We start from the raw sequence: 19,788 nt of genomic DNA on the forward strand, positions 1-19,788 counted from the left end.
ATAGCGCCAGGGTCCCGGATCCGATTCCGGCCTATCTGTGTGAAGTTTGCACGTTCTCCCCGTGTCTGCGTGGGTTTCCTCCGGGTGCTCCGGTTTCCCCCCACAGTCCAAAGATGTGTAGGTTAGGCGGATTGGCCACGCTAAATTGCCCCCTAGTGTCCCACAATCTGCAGGTTAGGTGGGGTTACGGCGATAGGGTGGGGGTGGGCCTTGGTAGGGTGCTCTTTCAGAGGGTCAGAGGTCGAATGGCCCCCTCCTGCACTGCAGAAATTCTATCATTCTAAAGGAATGAAGTATCTCAGCAGGGAAGCTGTGCTAAACCTTGCTGAATCACTGGTTAGGCTTCAGTTGAAATATTGTGTCAGATTCTGGGCACCACATTAGAGGAGGGATGTCGACGTTTACCAGAATGGTATCAGGTACAGGGCACTGAAGCTGCTGGGAGAGACTGGAGAAGATGGGATTGTACGCCTTAGAGCAGAGAAGGGTCTGACAGAGGTGTTCGCAATGACTTTGACAGTGCAAATAAGGAGTAAATACTTCCACAGGCAGAAGGGGCGATAGCCAGAGGGGAGCTGGTGGAGGCAGCAGGGGGGAAACTGGCAATTGGCCAGCCAGTGAAGTGCTGGCGTCACCCTGGTACGATGTCCTGCACTTTACCACGTTCCTCTCTGAGCAGCTTCACACAGCTTTGTTTAATCGCTTCTTTCTGCAAACTGAGGGTCAGCCAGATGCAATATAACTCACCAACTCCAAATCCAAAGAGGAAGACCACGTACATGAGAAGAAAACTCATAATATCCGTCAGGAAAATCTGGAGCAAATACATGAAACACATTTTAATCAATCACATTATATAAACAACATTGTAAGATGTTTGCTCATAATCCTGTTCACAAACTCGCACTCACGCTCACTCCAGCACACACTCCAGCACACACTCACATACACCAGCACACACTCACACACTCCAGCACACACTCACACACTCCAGCACACACTCCAGCGCACACTCACACACTCCAGCGCACACTCCAGCGCACACTCACACACTCCAGCGCACACTCACACACTCCAACACACACACTCCAGCACACACACACTCCAGCACACACACACTCCAGCACACACACACACTCACACACTCCAGCACACACTCACACACACACACTCACACTCCAGCACACACACACACACTCCAACACACACACACTCCAACACACACTCACACACACTCCAACACACACACACACACTCACACACTCCAACACACACACACACTCCAACACACACACACACTCCAACACACACACACCTCACACACTCCAGCACACACACACTCCAACACACACACACACACACACACACACACTCCAGCACACACACACACTCCAGCACACACACACTCCAGCACACACACACTCACACACTCCAGCACACACACACACACTCCAGCGCACACACACTCCAGCACACACACACTCACACACACATTCACACACTCCCAGCACACACACACTCCAACACACACACTCACACACACTCCAGCACACACACACTCACACACACATTCACACACTCCAGCACACACACACTCCAACACACACAGAAACACTCACACCTGCATACAAAGAAACACAAACTTACCCATTGTGTGCACATATGTATTCACCTAGCACATCTGTACACATGTGACTGTACTCATATGAAACGCTTGTGCGCCAACAATATGCCCAGAAGAATGTGCACACACACAGACACTCATGCATGCACACATTTACACTTGCACACAAACGCACTTTTCTCACAACAAATGATTGTGTGCACAGTATATCGGCACTTCATTTGGCAGTTAGTCTGAGGGAGCCAAGAGCACGGAGCAGAGACCAGGTTTGGGGAGTCTCATTTTCAGCAGGAAGATGGTTCAATGGTACCACCTGTGGCCGAGTCCTGATGCGTAAAACTGGCAGACAGAGCCTGCTCCAGATAGCAAGAGAATAACACGAGACAGCAACTTCCCCCAATTCTGATCTCGTTCGCATCCCCGATTTTAATCCTTCCACTTTTGGGGGCCGTGCCTTCTGCTCCCTGGGCCCTAAGCTCCTGAATTCCCTCCTTAAATCACTCTTCCATTAAGATGCACCTTAAACATGAGTCTGAGAGCAGGCCTACTCTGAGTGTGAAGAGGGAAGGCAGGAGTAGCGAATCTGGGCAGCAGGTCTGGGAAATGGGTCCGGGCAGGAGCAGTGGGTCTCATCAGTAGGTCTGGCTGGGCAGCAGGTCCCAACAGTGCGTCTGGGCAGCAGCAGCGGATTTATTCCCATAATAAGGGTTATTCACAATAACAAGGCTATCAGTCAATAGAGAAATGGCAGGGCTGCACCAACTTCGAGATGCCCATCCTGTGCTATGTGGGAAATGCAGGACGATTCCCATGTCCAGGAGAACCTTCTGTGCAGGAAGTGTTGTCAGTTGCAGTAGCTTGAGAACTGGACTTTCACGTTCCCTGAACCTTTTGTTGAGCTTGGTGTTCAGTTATATTTTTTTACTTGACACCAGTTATAAGCACACCTTTTCTTCTTTATCTTAATTTATATCTCCTTTGTCATCTGGATTTTTTTTTACCTTACCATTCCCTTTCGCGGGACTACAGAGCTGGTTTAGCACAGTGGGATAAACAGCTGGCTTGTAATTCAGAACAAGACCAGCAGCGCAGGTTCAATTCCTGTACCGGAATCCCCGAACAGGTGCCGGAATGTGGCAACTAGGAGTTTTTCACAGTAACTTCATTGAAGCCTACTCGTGACAATAAGCGGTTATTATTATGATACCTTGACTGCACCCAAACTATCTCTTCTTTGGCAGTAATCCATTGTTTAGCTACCATTTGTCCTACAAACCTTTGACTCCAATTTATTCGGCCCAGATCCATTCTTACACTAGACAATTGCTCCAACGGTAAATTGGTGCCGACCCTGTACAGGTGCAATCCGCCCACACCTGTACAGGTCCCATCTCCCTCAGAGCTGTCCCCAATAATATAAAGCCCTCCCTCCTGCATCATCTTTCCCGCCAGGCCTGTGGCATTGTGAGTAATCCACAGGATGCTACTTGTAAAGTTCTGCCCGTTAGTTCTAGCTCCCTGGATTTAGACTGCATGACCCTATCCCTCCCTGCCTATGTTGTAGGTACTGATGTGCAATCAGTGCTGGGGCCAGAGCTGTTCATAATCTATAGAAATGATTTGGATGTGGGGACCAAATGTAATATTTCCAAAGCCAGGTGGGAATAGGAATTGTGAAGAGGATTCAAAAATTGGATCGAGAATTGGCTGAGCGGCAGGAAGCAAAGGATGATGGTCTCGGGGTATTTTTCTGACTGAAAAGCCTGTGTCCAGTGGGATTTTGCAGGTATCAATGTTGGGACCCTTGCTGTTTGTAGTTTATATAAATTACTTAGACATAAATGTCAACAGAGCTTTTAACCATCGTAAAAGCTCGGGCAAATGCAATTTTGTTTTGATTAAGGGAATTCCCTGGGGAGTTAGTTAGTTTTCAGCTTGTTGAGGTGATGTCATTGCTGGGTGGAGCTAAGGCGACAGATTCTTTTTGAGGAAGCATTTTTCAGTTTCAGTTCTGATCTGGCTGAATCTCTGTGCACAGTGAAACAGTTCTGCTATCTTAATTAAAATAGATTAATAGTATTTAAAGCAGTGTAGACTTGTCTGAGGACAAGGGGGAAGCTGAAACAAACCAGTTGAAAACAGCTTTTGAAGACATCCAGCCAGAGTTTCTGCAGGGATTTGAACTGGAGTCAGATCTGTTCTGTAATTCAGTGTCGAGAGATCTCTTGCACAAAGAATAAATCTGTAAAACAAGTATTCTTGTGTGACATTGGAATTTAGAGTGGATTAACAGCTGAGATGGTTTATTTTCTTGTAGTTGAAGTGGGAATAAAGATAGCAATTAAGTGTATTGTATTTACTGTGTTGAGTAGTATTGTTTAATTGTAAGCTATTTTGAGGTACGATGTTCAAGATTTTAATACATTGTGAGTAATAAAGTTTGTTTTAAAATTCCAAATCCCAATTCTGCATGAAATCACTCCTGGAGTGATGTACCTTTCCTCACAATCTTACAAAATTAAACTCAAATATTGGGCTTTCTGATCCTAGTCTCTGTGAAGTCTGGTCCAGGATCTTAATATATTAACTTTGTATCTGTCTTTATGAAGGAAAGAGAAGCTACCCAAACCATGATAAAAGGTGATAAATTCAGGCACTAGATGGGTTTAAAGGAGGAGGTTTTGAATAGCGTATCTGTATTAAAGTGGATAAGGCACCTGGACCAGATGTGATGCACCCAAGGCTACTGAGGGAGGTAGAATGGACATTGCAGATGGACTGGCCATCATTTCCAGCCTTCCTTAGACTCTGGGGTGGTCCCAGAGGACTGGAGATAGATTGGAGGCGAGGTGCAGACACCGGTGGGCTGAATGGCTTCCTTCTGCAGCGCAACAATTCTGTGATTCTGTAAAATTAGGACTGTTTTCCTAGGAGAAAAGCTGAGAGGAGATTTGATCGGGGTATTCGAAACCAGGAGGTGTCTGGTCAGGGCAGATAGAAACTGTTCCCACTCGGGAAAGGATGGAGAAGGAGTGGGCACAGATTTAAAGTAATTGGAAAAAGGAGCAAACGTGACATGAGGAGGGCCTTTTCCAAGCAGTGCGTCTGAACTGCTCTGCCTGAGCATGTGGTGGAGGCAGATTCATCTGAAACATTCAAAAGTGAACTGGCCTGTTATAATAATAATAATAATCTTTAGTGTCACACGTAGGCTTACATTAACGCTGCAATGAAGTTACTGTGAAAATCCCCATTCGCCACACTCCGGCGCCTGTTCGGGTACACGGAGGGAGAATTCAGAATGTCCAATACACACCTAACAGCATATTTCAGGACTTGTGGGAGGAAACTGGAGCCCTCCAGAGGAAACCCCCGCAGACACGGGGAGAACGTGCAGACTCCGCACAGACAGTGACCCAAGCAGGAAATCGAACCTGGGGCCATGGCACTGTGAAGCAACAGTGCTAACTACTGTGCTACTGTACCACCCTATCTAGGTGAGTTGATCGTTTGGAGGTTTGGGCGGCAAGGTGGCACAGCGGTTAGCACTGCTGCCTCACAGCACCAAGGTCCCAGGTTCAATTCCGGCCTTGGATCACTGTCTGTGTGGAATCTGCACCCCAGTGTCTGCGTGGGTTTCCTCCGGGTGCCCCGGTTTCCTCCCACAGTCCAAAGATGTGCAGGTTAGGTGGATTGGCCATGCTACATTGCCCCTAGTGTCCAAAAGGTGAGGTGGGGTTACTGGGATAGCGTGGAGCTGTGGGCTTAAGTAGGGTGCTCTTTCCAAGGGCTGGCGCAGAGTCGATGGGCTGAATGGCCTCCTTCTGCACTGTAACAATTCAGTGGCTCTGTGATAAAACCGACCCCTCTGACCCAACTCAATGTGGATCAACGTCAAATTATAATTTGATAAAGCTCCTGTAAAGTACTTTGTGAAAGGGGCTCTATAAATGCAAGTTGTTGCAGCAATGTTGCACGTACTTTCTGCATCATGACGCTATAGATGCCCATCCGTTGAAAGCCTCGTGTGTAATAGAGTAGATTGATCCAGCCTAATGCCAGTCCAATCACCATAAACCCCACGTATTCTTCCCGTCCAGCGATGTAGAGCACGGAGGCAGCCAGGAGCAGCAGAGCCTGGAGAAAACTGCAAAATAAAAACAGACAGAGGCAGCTCTTTATGAAAAGGTCCCAGTTTAAAGAAAAATATCTTTTGCCCATCCCTGCTTATCCTTGAACTGAGTGGTTTGCTCGGCCATTTCTGAGGGCGCATGTCGGCCTGACCAGGTAAGGACGGCAGATTTCCTTCCCTGAAGTTTGCTAGTGAACCCGATGGGTTGTTATAATAGCCAATGAGAGTTTCATGGTCTAAGCTTTATGTTTTAGATTTAAAGATTGAATTTTCTGTGTTGGAGTTTGAACCTATGTTCAAAGCCTCTGTAATACTAGTCCAGTGGCATTACCAACATGCCACCACCTCCCCTTGAGGAGAGGATTTTTACATTCTGTCATTATGCCCTCAGCCAGCAGGGGGCACTGACTGCACCGAGAAAGCTGCCGCCTGTCAGCAGGGAGGTTTATTTGCCCTGTGGCAACATCATGAAGCAGGAGGCAGGGGAGCGCGCCCTGGTTTCCCAGCCCCCAGGGGATGTCTGTGACACAGGATCCAGGGGCGGGGGAGGCCGAGGTCAGGGCTGCCCCCTACCCCAGCAGGAAACCTGCAACATCCCCTGATTTCCCCCATCGCCCCTTCCCTATTCGAGATTGCCGTCACATCTCTCCACACAGGGCAGCATGTGGCGCAGTGGTTAGCACTGGGACTGCGGCGCTGAGGACCCGGGTTCGAATCCCGGCTCTGGGTCACTGTCTGTGTGGAGTTTACACATTCTCCTCGTGTCTGCGTGGGTTTCGCCCCCACAACCCAAAGATGTGCAGGTTAGGTGGATTGGCCGCGCTAAATTGCCACTTAATTGGAAAAAAAATAATTGGCTACATCTCTCCACACGAACCCCATCACCAATTTACAGTAATTTAAAAAAAATAAATTTAGAGTACCCAATTCATCTTTTCCAATTAAGGGGCAATTTAGCGTGGCCAATCCACCTACCCTGCACATCTTTGGGTTGTGGGGGCGAAACCCACGCAAACGCGGGGAGAATGTGCAAACTCCACACGGACAGTGACCCAGAGCCGGGATCGAACCTGGGACCTCGGCGCCGTGAGACAGCAATGCTAACCATTGAGCCACCATGCTGCCCCCCAATTTACAGTAATACTGAGATCTGCCGCCCTGGGGGTGCAGCTCAGATTGGCAAGGCCAGTAATTATTGCCCATCCCTCATTGATGAGCAACCTTCTTGAGCCGTTCCACTTCACGTGGAGGTGTATATTGTCCACGTGAGGACATTGTGTAGTTCTCATGGACTAGGCTGGATGGCCTCCACCAGTTTCTATGTCCCTTTGTTTGCCCAACACCTTGCTCCTGTTCATTGGCCTCCACGTGATTCCTGCAGGCGTGCGTTCCATGAATTTGAGGATCAGGAATTCAGACGGTTTGGGTCTCATTTGAGGGTGCTGTACCACCAGCCGTCAATGCCCTCATTCCTCCCTCCTCCCTCCCTCCCAGTGGGGTTTGTACGTCCACCTTTCGGATTGGGCACGAGCGATATTTTGGGGGTCCAGTGAGAGGCTCCTGATGTCGCTCCTGGGACTGTGAGGTTTATTTGTCGGGCGTTCTGAGGTTTCTGACTGAATGTCACACCGGGCAGGAGAGCGACCAAACAAAGCAGCAGCTACAATTCACAACTGGGAAGTGGAGAGCACAGCGACTCACAATAAAATGTCACAGTAACCATCAATCGTGATTGATTTTGGAGTCCGCCGCCTTCGCAGAAAGACTTCTTCAATCTGCGGAGTGAATAAAACACTTAGCCGTTTTAAAAAGTAAGACTTGCATTTATGTAACATCTTTCCCAATCTCAGCATGTCCCAAAATACCGTGCAGCCAATGCCCCTCTTATGGCAAACAGCTTTTACATTTTAGAGGACCCAATTATTTTTTTCTATTGAAGGGGCAATTTAGCATGGCCATCTTTGGAGTGTTGGGGGGTGAGACCCACACGGACACGGGGAGAATGTGCAAACTCCACACGGACAGTGACCCAGAGCCAGGATCGAACCTGGGACCTCGGCGCCGTGAGGCAGCAGTGCTAACCACTGCGCCACCGTGCTGTCCTAAGTTGGGTTAGCATCATTACAATAACTAGAATTTCATTGTAGCCACAATGAAAGTTGGGTTTCCACAATTCAATAGATTAATTAGCTCAATAATTCCCAATTAATTCAGGCCAATATGGGAACACAGGACTTAGAAGCAGGGGTCGGCCATTTGGCCATCAAGCCTGCTCCGCCATTCAATAAGATCATGGTGAATACAACTGTGGCTTCATTTCCACTTTCCTGTCTGCCCAGCTGACCTTTCACTCTCTTGTCTATTAAAAATCGATCTATCTCAGTCTTGAATTTCTCAGACTAAACAGAAAACAGAACAGATAAAATGGTCAAAACAGGTAAATTGCGCCATTTGTCGTCTTCTTTTTCGACCAGGTATTTCTTTTCAGTTAGACAGAGTGAAGACACAGGTCAGCCATGAATGGCGGAGCAAGCTCGAGGGGCTGAATGGCCTCCTTCTCTTCCTAATTCGCTCTGAGCTCAGCGATTCTCCCTCTCGGCCACTGACGCAGGAAAGCTAAAAACATAAATAGTTGCTTGGTAGGACAGTGTAACAATCCCAGTTGTTAGCACTGGATAGTCAGGTTCCAGGGTGGAACCTGACTCAACAGATCCTAACTTTTATTTTGTGCCTAGAGATAATAATAATCTTTATTATTGTCGCAAGTAGGCTTTGGAGTATTGCGTGCAGTTCTGGTCGCCTCATTATAGGAAGGACATGGAAGCTTTGGAACGGGTGCAGAGGAGATTTACCAGGATGTTGCCTGGTATGGAGGGAAAATCTTATGAGGAAAGGATGATGGACTTGAGGTTGTTTTCGTTAGAGAGAAGAAGGTTAAGAGGTGACTTAATAGAGGCATACAAAATGATCAGAGGGTTAGATAGGGTGGACAGTGAGAGCCATCTCCCGCGGATGGAGGTGGCTAGCACGAGGGGACATAGCCTTAAATTGAGGGGTAATAGATATAGGACAGACGTCAGAGGTAGGTTTTTTACGCAAAGAGTGGTGAGGCCGTGGAATGCCCTACCTGCAACAGTAGTGAACACGCCAACATTGAGGGCATTTAAAAGTTTATTGGATAAGCATATGGATGATAATGGCATAGTGTAGGTTAGATGGCCTTTAGATTTTTTCCATGTCGGTGCAACATCGTGGGCCGAAGGGCCTGTACTGCGCTGTATTGTTCTATGTTCTATGTTCTATGTTCTATTAACACTGCAATGAAGTTACTGTGAAAATCCCCTAGTCACCACATTCCGGCGCCTGTTCGGGTACACTGAGGGAGAATTCAGAATGTCCAAATTACCTAACAAGCACGTTTTTCGGGACTTGTGGGAGGAAACCGGAGCACCCGGAGGAAACCCACGCAGACACGGGGAGAACGTACAGACTCCGCACAGACAGTGACCCAAGCTGAGAATCGAACCTGGGGCCCTGGCGCTGTGAAGCCACAGTGCTAACCGCTGTGCTACCGTGCCGCCCCATGAGGATGAACAGAGTCACAGGACTGCCGATTAACTTTTAACAAAATAATAAAACATTTATTGGACAAGAAAAGGTGAGCTATAATATTCTACTCCATCTCTCCAGCTATACCTTTACAGATATATACAGATTTGTAAGGATGCCCGAAGTTATAAAATCTGTCTTATGTTCTAATGTTCCCAGTAAGTACACAGTCCATGTAAACTAGTTGGTGATTGGTGGTCAGATACCCCACTCTCTCAAACCAAGCCACAGATGGCACCCAATTCGACTTCTGTGAATTTTTCATCAGCTCCCCCAACCCACGTTGGGGTCTCTGGGCATCTGGACCTCTGGCTTCCACACAAGGGTTTCCAATCTCCACTCTTGTAGAACACACTTAAGAATCTTCTCCCACGCAAGGCTTTCTCTCAGATGCCTTCACCAAGAATCCACATCCAGGGTTTTAATCTCTCCTTTTGGTATCCCTCTGCCCTAGATTGGCATATGCATTAATGCTGCCATAGAATGTCACGGGGACTCAGCCACGCCAACAGAACACCACGCTTCGCAGGCTGTATTAAGGTGCACCAAACTTAAGATCACAATTGAGGTCAGGCTTCTAGCTAACCTACTTCTCCAGGTCTGTACCTTGCAGCTCTGTCTGATTCTCTCTCTGCTCCTGACTTTAGTGAACAGCAATTTTCTTAGATTCCGGTCTTTGTCTCTTTGACTTCAGTCTTCCTGGGATTTTCCTCTTTTTTTTATTCCCTTGTTTCTGGAACGTTCTGCTCTTTAGCTTCGAGGACTTGATTTCTGTCCCTCTGGATTGCCTTAGCTGTACTGGCAGTTTCTGTGGAAGGCTTCCTGCTCCACTGTTACTTGCTTCCAACTGAACTCAAAATGTTTCTGCTCTTCGGTGTGAGCTACTGGTTGACGGGCAACGTCGAAGATTTTTTAAAACCCTGTGTTTGTTTTAATAGTCATAATGCCTGATTACAATGCATGCACAGTTTAAAGTGAAACTAAAATCAATAGACATGCAGGCACCGTTGTTTAACATGAAGCTATCTGAGGTTTAAACCCTTTCTTAGCACACAAAGACAGAAACACAAATTAAGCTTAAGCTGATACCTTATTCCGAACACACACAGTTTAAATATAGGTTACTTAAACTATCTCTATTTCCTAACAATGGAACTTGAGCATTACTGAAAAAGAGACATCTGAAAAGGCAGTAGCAACACGAGTGGTATTCTCCATTAATAGGATGCCGCTATCAAACTAAAAAAATGTTCTGCCTACCACACAGATGAATAATGTGGTAAATGAATTTCAGCGCTTGTATAAGGCTAAGTATGTGGCTGTGCATCCCACTGGCTGGTGGATCGTGCCAAACAGCACATCCCTTTGACAGCATCGTAGCACAGTGGTTAGCACAGTTGCTTCACAGCTCAAGGGCCCCAGGTTCGATTCCCGGCTTGGGTCATTGTCTGTGCGGAGTCTGCACGTTCTCCCCATGTGTGCGTGGGTTTCCTCCAGGTGATCCGGTTTCCTCCCACAGTCCAAAGATGTGCCGGTTAGGTGGATTGGCCAGGCTAAATTGCCCTTAGTGTCCAAAAAGGTTAGTGGGGTTACTGGGTTAGCGGATAGGGTGGAGGTGTGGACCTTGGGTAGGATGCTCTTTCCAAGGGCCGGTGCAGACTCGATGGGCCGAATGGCCTCCTTCAGCACTGTAAATTCGATGATTCTATGTTCACAATAGGCAAAAGAAATACTGGCCACACTCAACCAGTGTATGCCTGCAAAACTCAAAACACGACATCTAACATTAGATGTGATTCCATGATTGGACAACACTTGCTAAACAATCCTGATTTTGCTCAAAATCATGCTAACACTAATTTAAGATTATCGGTTGGGCTGACAGTGTGTCTCACTTACGTATGCTAGAAGCTACATATTATCACACACAGGACCCTGCCCTCGGCAAACAGAAATAACATGTCCACACGTTGCACATCTTTCAACTATCTTTCAACTGAACAATAGCATGGCGGCACAGCCACTCCATGGTTCATTCCCCGGGGCAATGATCCGAACAACCAGGGTCGGCATGCTTGGTTTGAATTTAGAAACCCTTGGCAGTTAACTATTCCCTGAAGCATTCTCTATGGCAACACTTCGACCAATCAGAGTTTGCTTGCCAACCAATCAGCACTCTCTTCTCAGACAGGCTGGTTTAGCTCAGCGGGCTAGACAGCTGGTTTGTGATGCAGAACAAGGCCGGCAGCGCAGGTTCAATTCCCGTACCAGCCTGAATGTGGCGACCAGGGTATTTTCACAGTAACTTCATTGCAGTGTTAATGGCAGCCTCCTTGTGACAATAAAAGATGATTATATTATATTATTATTATAAATTGTTGTTCCCCTTTGGAATTCGATATTCCTGTGGATCTGTCCTGAACCATGCAAGGTGAAAAGCTTTGATAGAAATAGAAACAAACTTGCACAAGACTCACCCCTTGAAAGAAAAGGTACAGAGCCCCGAGGGTTGTAGTGACTTGTCCAATAACTCGCAGGTAGCTTTTTATGGTGGCCGTGATTTTGAATGGGGGCTGTGTTAAGAATAAAGTGAAACAAGGTTTTATTGAACGGAAACTAAGCAGAGCTGTCATGAGGCTCCATCTCATATATGACGCCATAATGGCTGCGAAAACAAGTCTGCATGTACAAAAAAACCAAACCCAATTGTGTTAAAGTACAGTAAACACAAAACTGTGGACAGACAAGCTGCTGATGAGCAACTGGCAGATGAAACAAAACCAGAAATACTGGACAGTCTCAGCAGGTCTGATTGCGTCTGTGCAGAGAGAATGGGGCGAACGTTTCGAGTCTGGATGACTCTTTGTCAAAGCCGGAGGGAATTGGAAAAACGATGCCATAGACTAAGAGACAAAAGGAATGTAAATGGGGATGATCAAAGCTAAGAAGTGTGCTGATAGGTGCGGTATTCCCAGCCCGTTGCGATCCTGTGGGCCGGGGTAATTGCTCTCTGGCAGTGCAGCACTCCCTCAGTACTGCACTCGTAGCGCCAGCCTGAGTTTTGCACTCAAGACTTTGAAAGGAGCTTCAAACCGGTGATGCAGCTGGAGGGTAGAATGTCGCCTACTGAATCACGCATGCACAGCCCGATTTGAAGCACACAGCTGTACCTCGGCATCTTCAATCCTGTTGTACGCTGTAGTGGTGAAGACGATCATGTAGGACAAATAAGTGAAGAACTTGATATAAAAGATGTAACTGGCAAAGGTGTTCCACTTCTCCTGCAGCAGGTGCTTCAGAGGCTCCAGGTTTAACATTTCCTGTCGGTTCTGAGTATAAACAAACCAGTTAGCAAAGTTGTTACTTTACTGCTGGAAGAAACTCCCAGGACAGGTACAGCACGGGGTTAGATACAGAGTAACGCTCCCTCTACACTGTCCCCATCAAACACTCCCAGGACAGGTACAGCACAGGGTTAGATACAGAGTAAAGCTCCCTCTACACTGTCCCCATCAAACACTCCCAGGACAGGTACAGCACGGGGTTAGATACAGAGTAAAGCTCCCTCTACACTGTCCCCATCAAACACTCCCAGGGCAGGTACAGCACGGGGTTAGATACAGAGTAAAGCTCCCTCTACACTGTCCCCATCAAACACTCCCAGGACAGGTACAGCACGGGGTTAGATACAGAGTAAAGCTCCCTCTACACTGTCCCCATCAAACACTCCCAGGACAGGTACAGCACGGGGTTAGATACAGAGTAAAGCTCCCTCTACACTGTCCCCATCAAACACTCCCAGGACAGGTACAGCACGGGGTTAGATACAGAGTAAAGCTCCCTCTACACTGTCCCCATCAAACACTCCCAGGACAGGTACAGCACGGGGTTAGATACAGAGTAAAGCTCCCTCTACACTGTCCCCATCAAACACTCCCAGGACAGGTACAGCATGGGGTTAGATACAGAGTAAAGCTCCCTCTACACTGTCCCCATCAAACACTCACAGGACAGGTACAACACGGGGTTAGATACAGAGTAAAGCTCTCTCTACACTGTCCCCATCAAACACTCCCAGGACAGGTACAGCACGGGGTTAGATGCCGAGTAAAGCTCCCTCTACACTGTCCCCATCAAATACTCCCAGGACAGGTACAGCACGGGGTTAGATACAGAGTAAAGCTCCCTCTACACTGTCACCGTCAAACACTCCCAGGACAGGTACAGCACGGGGTTAGATACAGAGTAAAGCTCCCGCTACACTGTCCCCATCAAACACTCCCAGGACAGGTACAGCACGGGGTTAGATACAGAGTAAAGCTCCCTCTACACTGTCCCCATCAAACACTCCCAGGACAGGTACAGCACGGGGTTAGATACAGAGTAAAGCTCCCTCTACACTGTCCCCATCAAACACTCCCAGGACAGGTACAGCACGGGGTTAGATACAGAGTAAAGCTCCCTCTACACTGTCCCCATCAAACACTCCCAGGACAGGTACAGCATGGGGTTAGATACAGAGTAAAGCTCCCTCTACACTGTCCCCATCAAACACTTCCAGGACAGGTACAGCACGGGGTTAGATACAGAGTAAAGCTCTCTCTACACTGTCCGCATCAAACACTCCCAGGACAGGTACAGCACGGGGTTAGATGCCGAGTAAAGCTCCCTCTACACTGTCCCCATCAAATACTCCCAGGACAGGTACAGCACGGGGTTAGATACAGAGTAAAGCTCCCTCTACACTGTCACCGTCAAACACTCCCAGGACAGGTACAGCACGGGGTTAGATACAGAGTAAAGCTCCCTCTACACTGTCCCCGTCAAACACTCCCAGGACAAGTACAGCACGGGGTTAGATACAGAGTAAAGCTCCCTCTACACTGTCCCCATCAAACACTCCCAGGACAGATACACCATGGGGTTAGATACAGAGTAAAGCTCCCTCTACACTGTCCCCGTCAAACACTCCCAGGGCAGGTACAGCACGGGGTTAGATTCAATGTAGAGGGAGCTTTACCCTGTATGTAACCCTGGGAATATTGAATCCCTGAGAAGATGGAAAAGGATTTACAAAAGACAGAAATGATATGTTGACGAAGCCTCAGGGCTCTGGTCCTGTTCATGTTTGATATGTACAAGGACAACCAGATCACTGCCACTGAAATAGCTGCAAACTATATGTGACTGGATCTTTTCAGAGTCGAGCAGTGATGATTTTACATTTTATTATATAGTTTATAGAACCATAGGCTGATAGATCAGATATTGAAGCAATTTGATCCATTATAGCCAGCTCTATTAGAAACCGGCTCTATTACACGCCTCCCATCAGCTCTTTGTCCACAGCTTGACAAATATTCCCGTTCCCAGATCCAATCCAATTATCTTTTCAAAGTTAATGTTCCTGCTGACTCACAATGAGTCTCCCTGCTCATCTCCCTGCTCACCTATTTGTTGATAATTATCTTAAATCTGTCCCCTGTACAAATAGCCGACCTTGCCAGGTAATGCAGGTAATATACCGGAGTTTCACTGCCGTACACGATAATCTCCAAGACCGAGTTTTTCTCATGTGTGTCGAGGGCGGAGAGGTCGTACAACGAAGAGTGCACTGGCCCGTACGCCCATTCCGTGAATTTTCTGGACAGGTGTCGACATTCCTCATCGTTGATTTCCCTCTCAATGATGTGTTTCAATACCTGAAAATCAGACATAATAGAACAAAAATGGACGCCAAAAGAAAGGGAATTTGCTGGGCATAATATCTCAATGTGTTCATCATGGCCGTGTCAGCTCTGAGGCAGGTTCAGTACTGAGGGGGTACTGCACTGTCAGAGGGTCAGTACTGAGGGAGTGCCGCACTGTCAGAGGGTCAGTACTGAGGGAGTGCCGCACTGTCAGAGGGTCAGTACTGAGGGAGTGCCGCACTGTCAGAGGGTCAGTACTGAGGGAGTGCCGCACTGTCAGAGGGTCAGTACTGAGGGAGTGCTGCACTGTCAGAGGGTCAGTACTGAGGGAGTGCTGCACTGTCAGAGGGTCAGTACTGAGGGAGTGCCGCACTGTCAGAGGGTCAGTACTGAGGGAGTGCTGCACTGTCAGAGGGTCAGTACTGAGGGAGTGCCGCACTGTCAGAGGGTCAGTACTGAGGGAGTGCTGCACTGTCAGAGGGTCAGTACTGAGGGAGCACCGCACTGTCAGAGGGTCAGTGCTGAGGGAGTGCTGCACTGTCAGAGGGTCAGTACTGAGGGAGTGCTGCACTGTCAGAGGGTCAGTACTGAGGGAGTGCCGCACTGTCAGAGGGTCAGTACTGAGGGAGTGCCGCACTGTCAGAGGGTCAGTACTGAGGGAGTGCTGCACTGTCAGAGGGTCAGTACTGAGGGAGTGCCGCACTGTCAGAGGGTCAGTACTGAGGGAGTGCCGCACTGTCAGAGGGTCAGTACTGAGGGAGTGCCGCACTGTCAGAGGGTCAGTACTGAGGGAGTGCTGCACTGTCAGAGGGTCAGTGCTGAGGGAGTGCTGCACTGTCAGAGGGTCAGTACTGAGGGAGTGCTGCACTGTCAGAGGATCAGTACTGAGGGAGTGCCGCACTGTCAGAGGGTCAGTACTGAGGGAGTGCTGCACTGTCAGAGGGTCAGTACTGAGGGAATGCTGCACTGTCAGAGGGTCAGTACTGAGGGAGCCCCGCACTGTCAGAGGGTCAGTACTGAGGGAGTGCTGCACTGTCAGAGGGTCAGTACTGAGGGAGTGCTGCACTGTCAGAGGGTCAGTACTGAGGGAGTGCCGCACTGTCAGAGGGTCAGTACTGAGGGAGTGCCGCACTGTCAGAGGGTCAGTACTGAGGGAGTGCCGCACTGTCAGAGGGTCAATACTGAGGGAGTGCCGCACTGTCAGAGGGTCAGTACTGAGGGAGTGCTGCACTGTCAGAGGGTCAGTACTGGGGGAGTGCTGCACTGTCAGAGGGGTCAGTACTGGGGGAGTGCCGCACTGTCAGAGGGTCAGTACTGAGGGAGTGCTGCACTGTCAGAGGGTCAGTACTGAGGGAGTGCTGCACTGTCAGAGGGTCAGTACTGAGGGAGTGCCGCACTGTCAGAGGGTCAGTACTGAGGGAGTGCTGCACTGTCAGAGGGTCAGTACTGAGGGAGTGCTGCACTGTCAGAGGGTCAGTACTGAGGGAGTGCTGCACTGTCAGAGGGTCAGTACTGAGGGAGTGCTGCACTGTCAGAGGGTCAGTACTGAGGGAGTGCTGAACTGTCAGAGGGTCAGTACTGAGGGAGTGCTGCACTGTCAGAGGGTCAGTACTGAGGGAGTGCCGCACTGTCAGAGGGTCAGTACTGAGGGAGTGCTGCCCTGTCAGAGGGTCAGTACTGAGGGAGTGCTGCACTGTCAGAGGGTCAGTACTGAGGGAGTGCCGCACTGTCAGAGGGTCAGTACTGAGGGAGTGCCGCACTGTCAGAGGGTCAGTACTGAGGGAGCGCCGCACTGTCAGAGGGTCAGTACTGAGGGAGTGCCGCACTGTCAGAGGGTCAGTACTGAGAGAGTGCCGCACTGTCAGAGGATCACTACTGAGGGAGTGCCGCACTGTCAGAGGGTCAGTACTGAGTGAGTGCTGCACTGTCAGAAGGTCAGTACTGAGGGAGCGATGCACTGTCAGAGGGTCAGTATTGAGGGAGTGCTGCATTGTCAGAGGGTCAGTACTGAGGGAGTGCTGCACTGTCAGAGGGTCTGTACTAAGGGAGCACGGCACTGTCAGAGGGTCAGTACTAAGGGAGTGCCGCACTGTCAGAGGGTCAGTACTGAGGGTGTGCCGCACTGTCAGAGGGTCAGTACTGAGGGAGCGCCGCACTGTCAGAGGGTCAGTACTGAGGGAGTGTCGCACTGTCAGAGGGTCTGTACTAAGGGAGCACGGCACTGTCAGAGGGTCAGTACTAAGGGAGTGCCGCACTGTCAGAGGATCAGTACTGAGGCAGCGCCGCACTGTCAGAGGGTCAGTACTGAGGGAGTGCCGCACTGTCAGAGGGTCAGTACTGAGGGAGTGCCGCACTGTCAGAGGGTCAGTACTGAGGGAGTGCCGCACTGTCAGAGGGTCTGTACTAAGGGAGCACGGCACCGTCAGAGGGTCAGTACTAAGGGAGTGTCGCACTGTCAGAGGGTCAGTACTGAGGGTGTGCCGCACTGTCAGAGGGTCAGTACTGAGGGAGCGCCACACTGTCAGAGGGTCAGTACTGAGGGAGTGCCGCACTGTCAGAGGGTCTGTACTAAGGGAGCACGGCACTGTCAGAGGGTCAGTACTAAGGGAGTGCTGCACTGTCAGAGGGTCAGTACTGAGGCAGCGCCGCACTGTCAGAGGGTCAGTACTGAGGGAGTGCCGCACTGTCAGAGGGTCAGTACTGAGGGAGTGCTGCACTGTCAGAGGGTCAGTACTGAGGGACCGCTGCACTGTCAGAGGGTCAGTACTGAGGGAGTGCCGCACTGTCAGAGGGTCAGTACTGAGGGAGTGCTGCACTGTCAGAGGGTCAGTACTGAGGGAGTGCTGCACTGTCAGAGGGTCAGTACTGAGGGAGTGCCGCACTGTCAGAGGGTCAGTACTGAGGGAGTGCTGCACTGTCAGAGGGTCAGTACTGAGGGAGTGCTGCACTGTCAGACGGTCAGTACTGAGGGAGTGCTGCACTGTCAGAGGGTCAGTACTGAGGGAGTGCTGCACTGTCAGAGGGTCAGTGCTGAGGGAGTGCTGCACTGTCAGAGGGTCAGTACTGAGGGAGTGCTGCACTGTCAGAGGGTCAGTACTGAGGGAGTGCCGCACTGTCAGAGGGTCAGTACTGAGGGAGTGCCGCACTGTCAGAGGGTCAGTACTGAGGGAGTGCTGCACTGTCAGAGGGTCAGTACTGAGGGAATGCTGCACTGTCAGAGGGTCAGTACTGAGGGAGTGCCGCACTGTCAGAGGGTCAGTACTGAGGGAGTGCCGCACTGTCAGAGGGTCAGTACTGAGGGAGTGCTGCACTGTCAGAGGGTCAGTACTGAGGGAGTGCCGCACTGTCAGAGGGTCAGTACTGAGTGAGTGCTGCACTGTCAGAAGGTCAGTACTGAGGGAGCGATGCACTGTCAGAGGGTCAGTATTGAGGGAGTGCTGCATTGTCAGAGGGTCAGTACTGAGGGAGTGCTGCACTGTCAGAGGGTCTGTACTAAGGGAGCACGGCACTGTCAGAGGGTCAGTACTAAGGGAGTGCCGCACTGTCAGAGGGTCAGTACTGAGGGTGTGCCGCACTGTCAGAGGGTCAGTACTGAGGGAGCGCCGCACTGTCAGAGGGTCAGTACTGAGGGAGTGTCGCACTGTCAGAGGGTCTGTACTAAGGGAGCACGGCACTGTCAGAGGGTCAGTACTAAGGGAGTGCCGCACTGTCAGAGGATCAGTACTGAGGCAGCGCCGCACTGTCAGAGGGTCAGTACTGAGGGAGTGCCGCACTGTCAGAGGGTCAGTACTGAGGGAGTGCCGCACTGTCAGAGGGTCAGTACTGAGGGAGTGCCGCACTGTCAGAGGGTCTGTACTAAGGGAGCACGGCACCGTCAGAGGGTCAGTACTAAGGGAGTGTCGCACTGTCAGAGGGTCAGTACTGAGGGTGTGCCGCACTGTCAGAGGGTCAGTACTGAGGGAGCGCCACACTGTCAGAGGGTCAGTACTGAGGGAGTGCCGCACTGTCAGAGGGTCTGTACTAAGGGAGCACGGCACTGTCAGAGGGTCAGTACTAAGGGAGTGCTGCACTGTCAGAGGGTCAGTACTGAGGCAGCGCCGCACTGTCAGAGGGTCAGTACTGAGGGAGTGCCGCACTGTCAGAGGGTCAGTACTGAGGGAGTGCTGCACTGTCAGAGGGTCAGTACTGAGGGAGTGCTGCACTGTCAGAGGGTCAGTACTGGGGGGGTGCCGCACTGTCAGAGGGTCAGTACTGAGGGAGTGCTGCACTGTCAGAGGGTCAGTACTGAGGGAGTGCTGCACTGTCAGAGGGTCAGTACTGAGGGAGTGCTGCACTGTCAGAGGGTCAGTACTGAGGGAGTGCCGCACTGTCAGAGGGTCAGTACTGAGGGAGTGCCGCACTGTCAGAGGGTCAGTACTGAGGGAATGCTGCACTGTCAGAGGGTCAGTACTGAGGGAGTGCCGCACTGTCAGAGGGTCAGTACTGAGGGAGTGCCGCACTGTCAGAGGGTCAGTACTGAGGGAGCGCCGCACTGTCAGAGGGTCAGTACTGAGGGAGTGCCGCACTGTCAGTGGGTCAGTACTGAGGGAGTGCCGCACTGTCAGAGGGTCAGTACTGAGGGAGTGCTGCACTGTCAGAGGGTCAGTACTGAGGGAGTGCTGCACTGTCAGAGGGTCAGTACTGAGGGAGTGCTGCACTGTCAGAGGGTCAGTACTGAGGGAGTGCTGCACTGT

At 50.1% G+C, this 19,788-nt stretch overlaps 1 protein-coding gene across 1 annotated transcript in view; it reads right to left on the reverse strand.

Annotated features, from left to right (window-relative positions):
• Positions 1-19,788, reverse strand: part of LOC119975139 (transient receptor potential cation channel subfamily V member 1-like) — a 35,748-nt gene that overhangs the window by 8,562 nt on the left and 7,398 nt on the right. The window contains exons 4-9 of the mRNA XM_038814711.1: positions 14,891-15,067; positions 12,536-12,694; positions 11,843-11,938; positions 7,458-7,531; positions 5,606-5,771; positions 748-814 (exon numbers count right to left, since the gene is read on the reverse strand). Coding sequence (XP_038670639.1) covers positions 748-814; positions 5,606-5,771; positions 7,458-7,531; positions 11,843-11,938; positions 12,536-12,694; positions 14,891-15,067 — 739 coding nt within the window. The remainder of the gene's footprint in view (positions 1-747; positions 815-5,605; positions 5,772-7,457; positions 7,532-11,842; positions 11,939-12,535; positions 12,695-14,890; positions 15,068-19,788) is intronic.

Source organism: Scyliorhinus canicula, chromosome 12 (genome assembly GCF_902713615.1).
Source record: "Scyliorhinus canicula chromosome 12, sScyCan1.1, whole genome shotgun sequence".
NCBI lineage: Eukaryota > Metazoa > Chordata > Chondrichthyes > Carcharhiniformes > Scyliorhinidae > Scyliorhinus > Scyliorhinus canicula.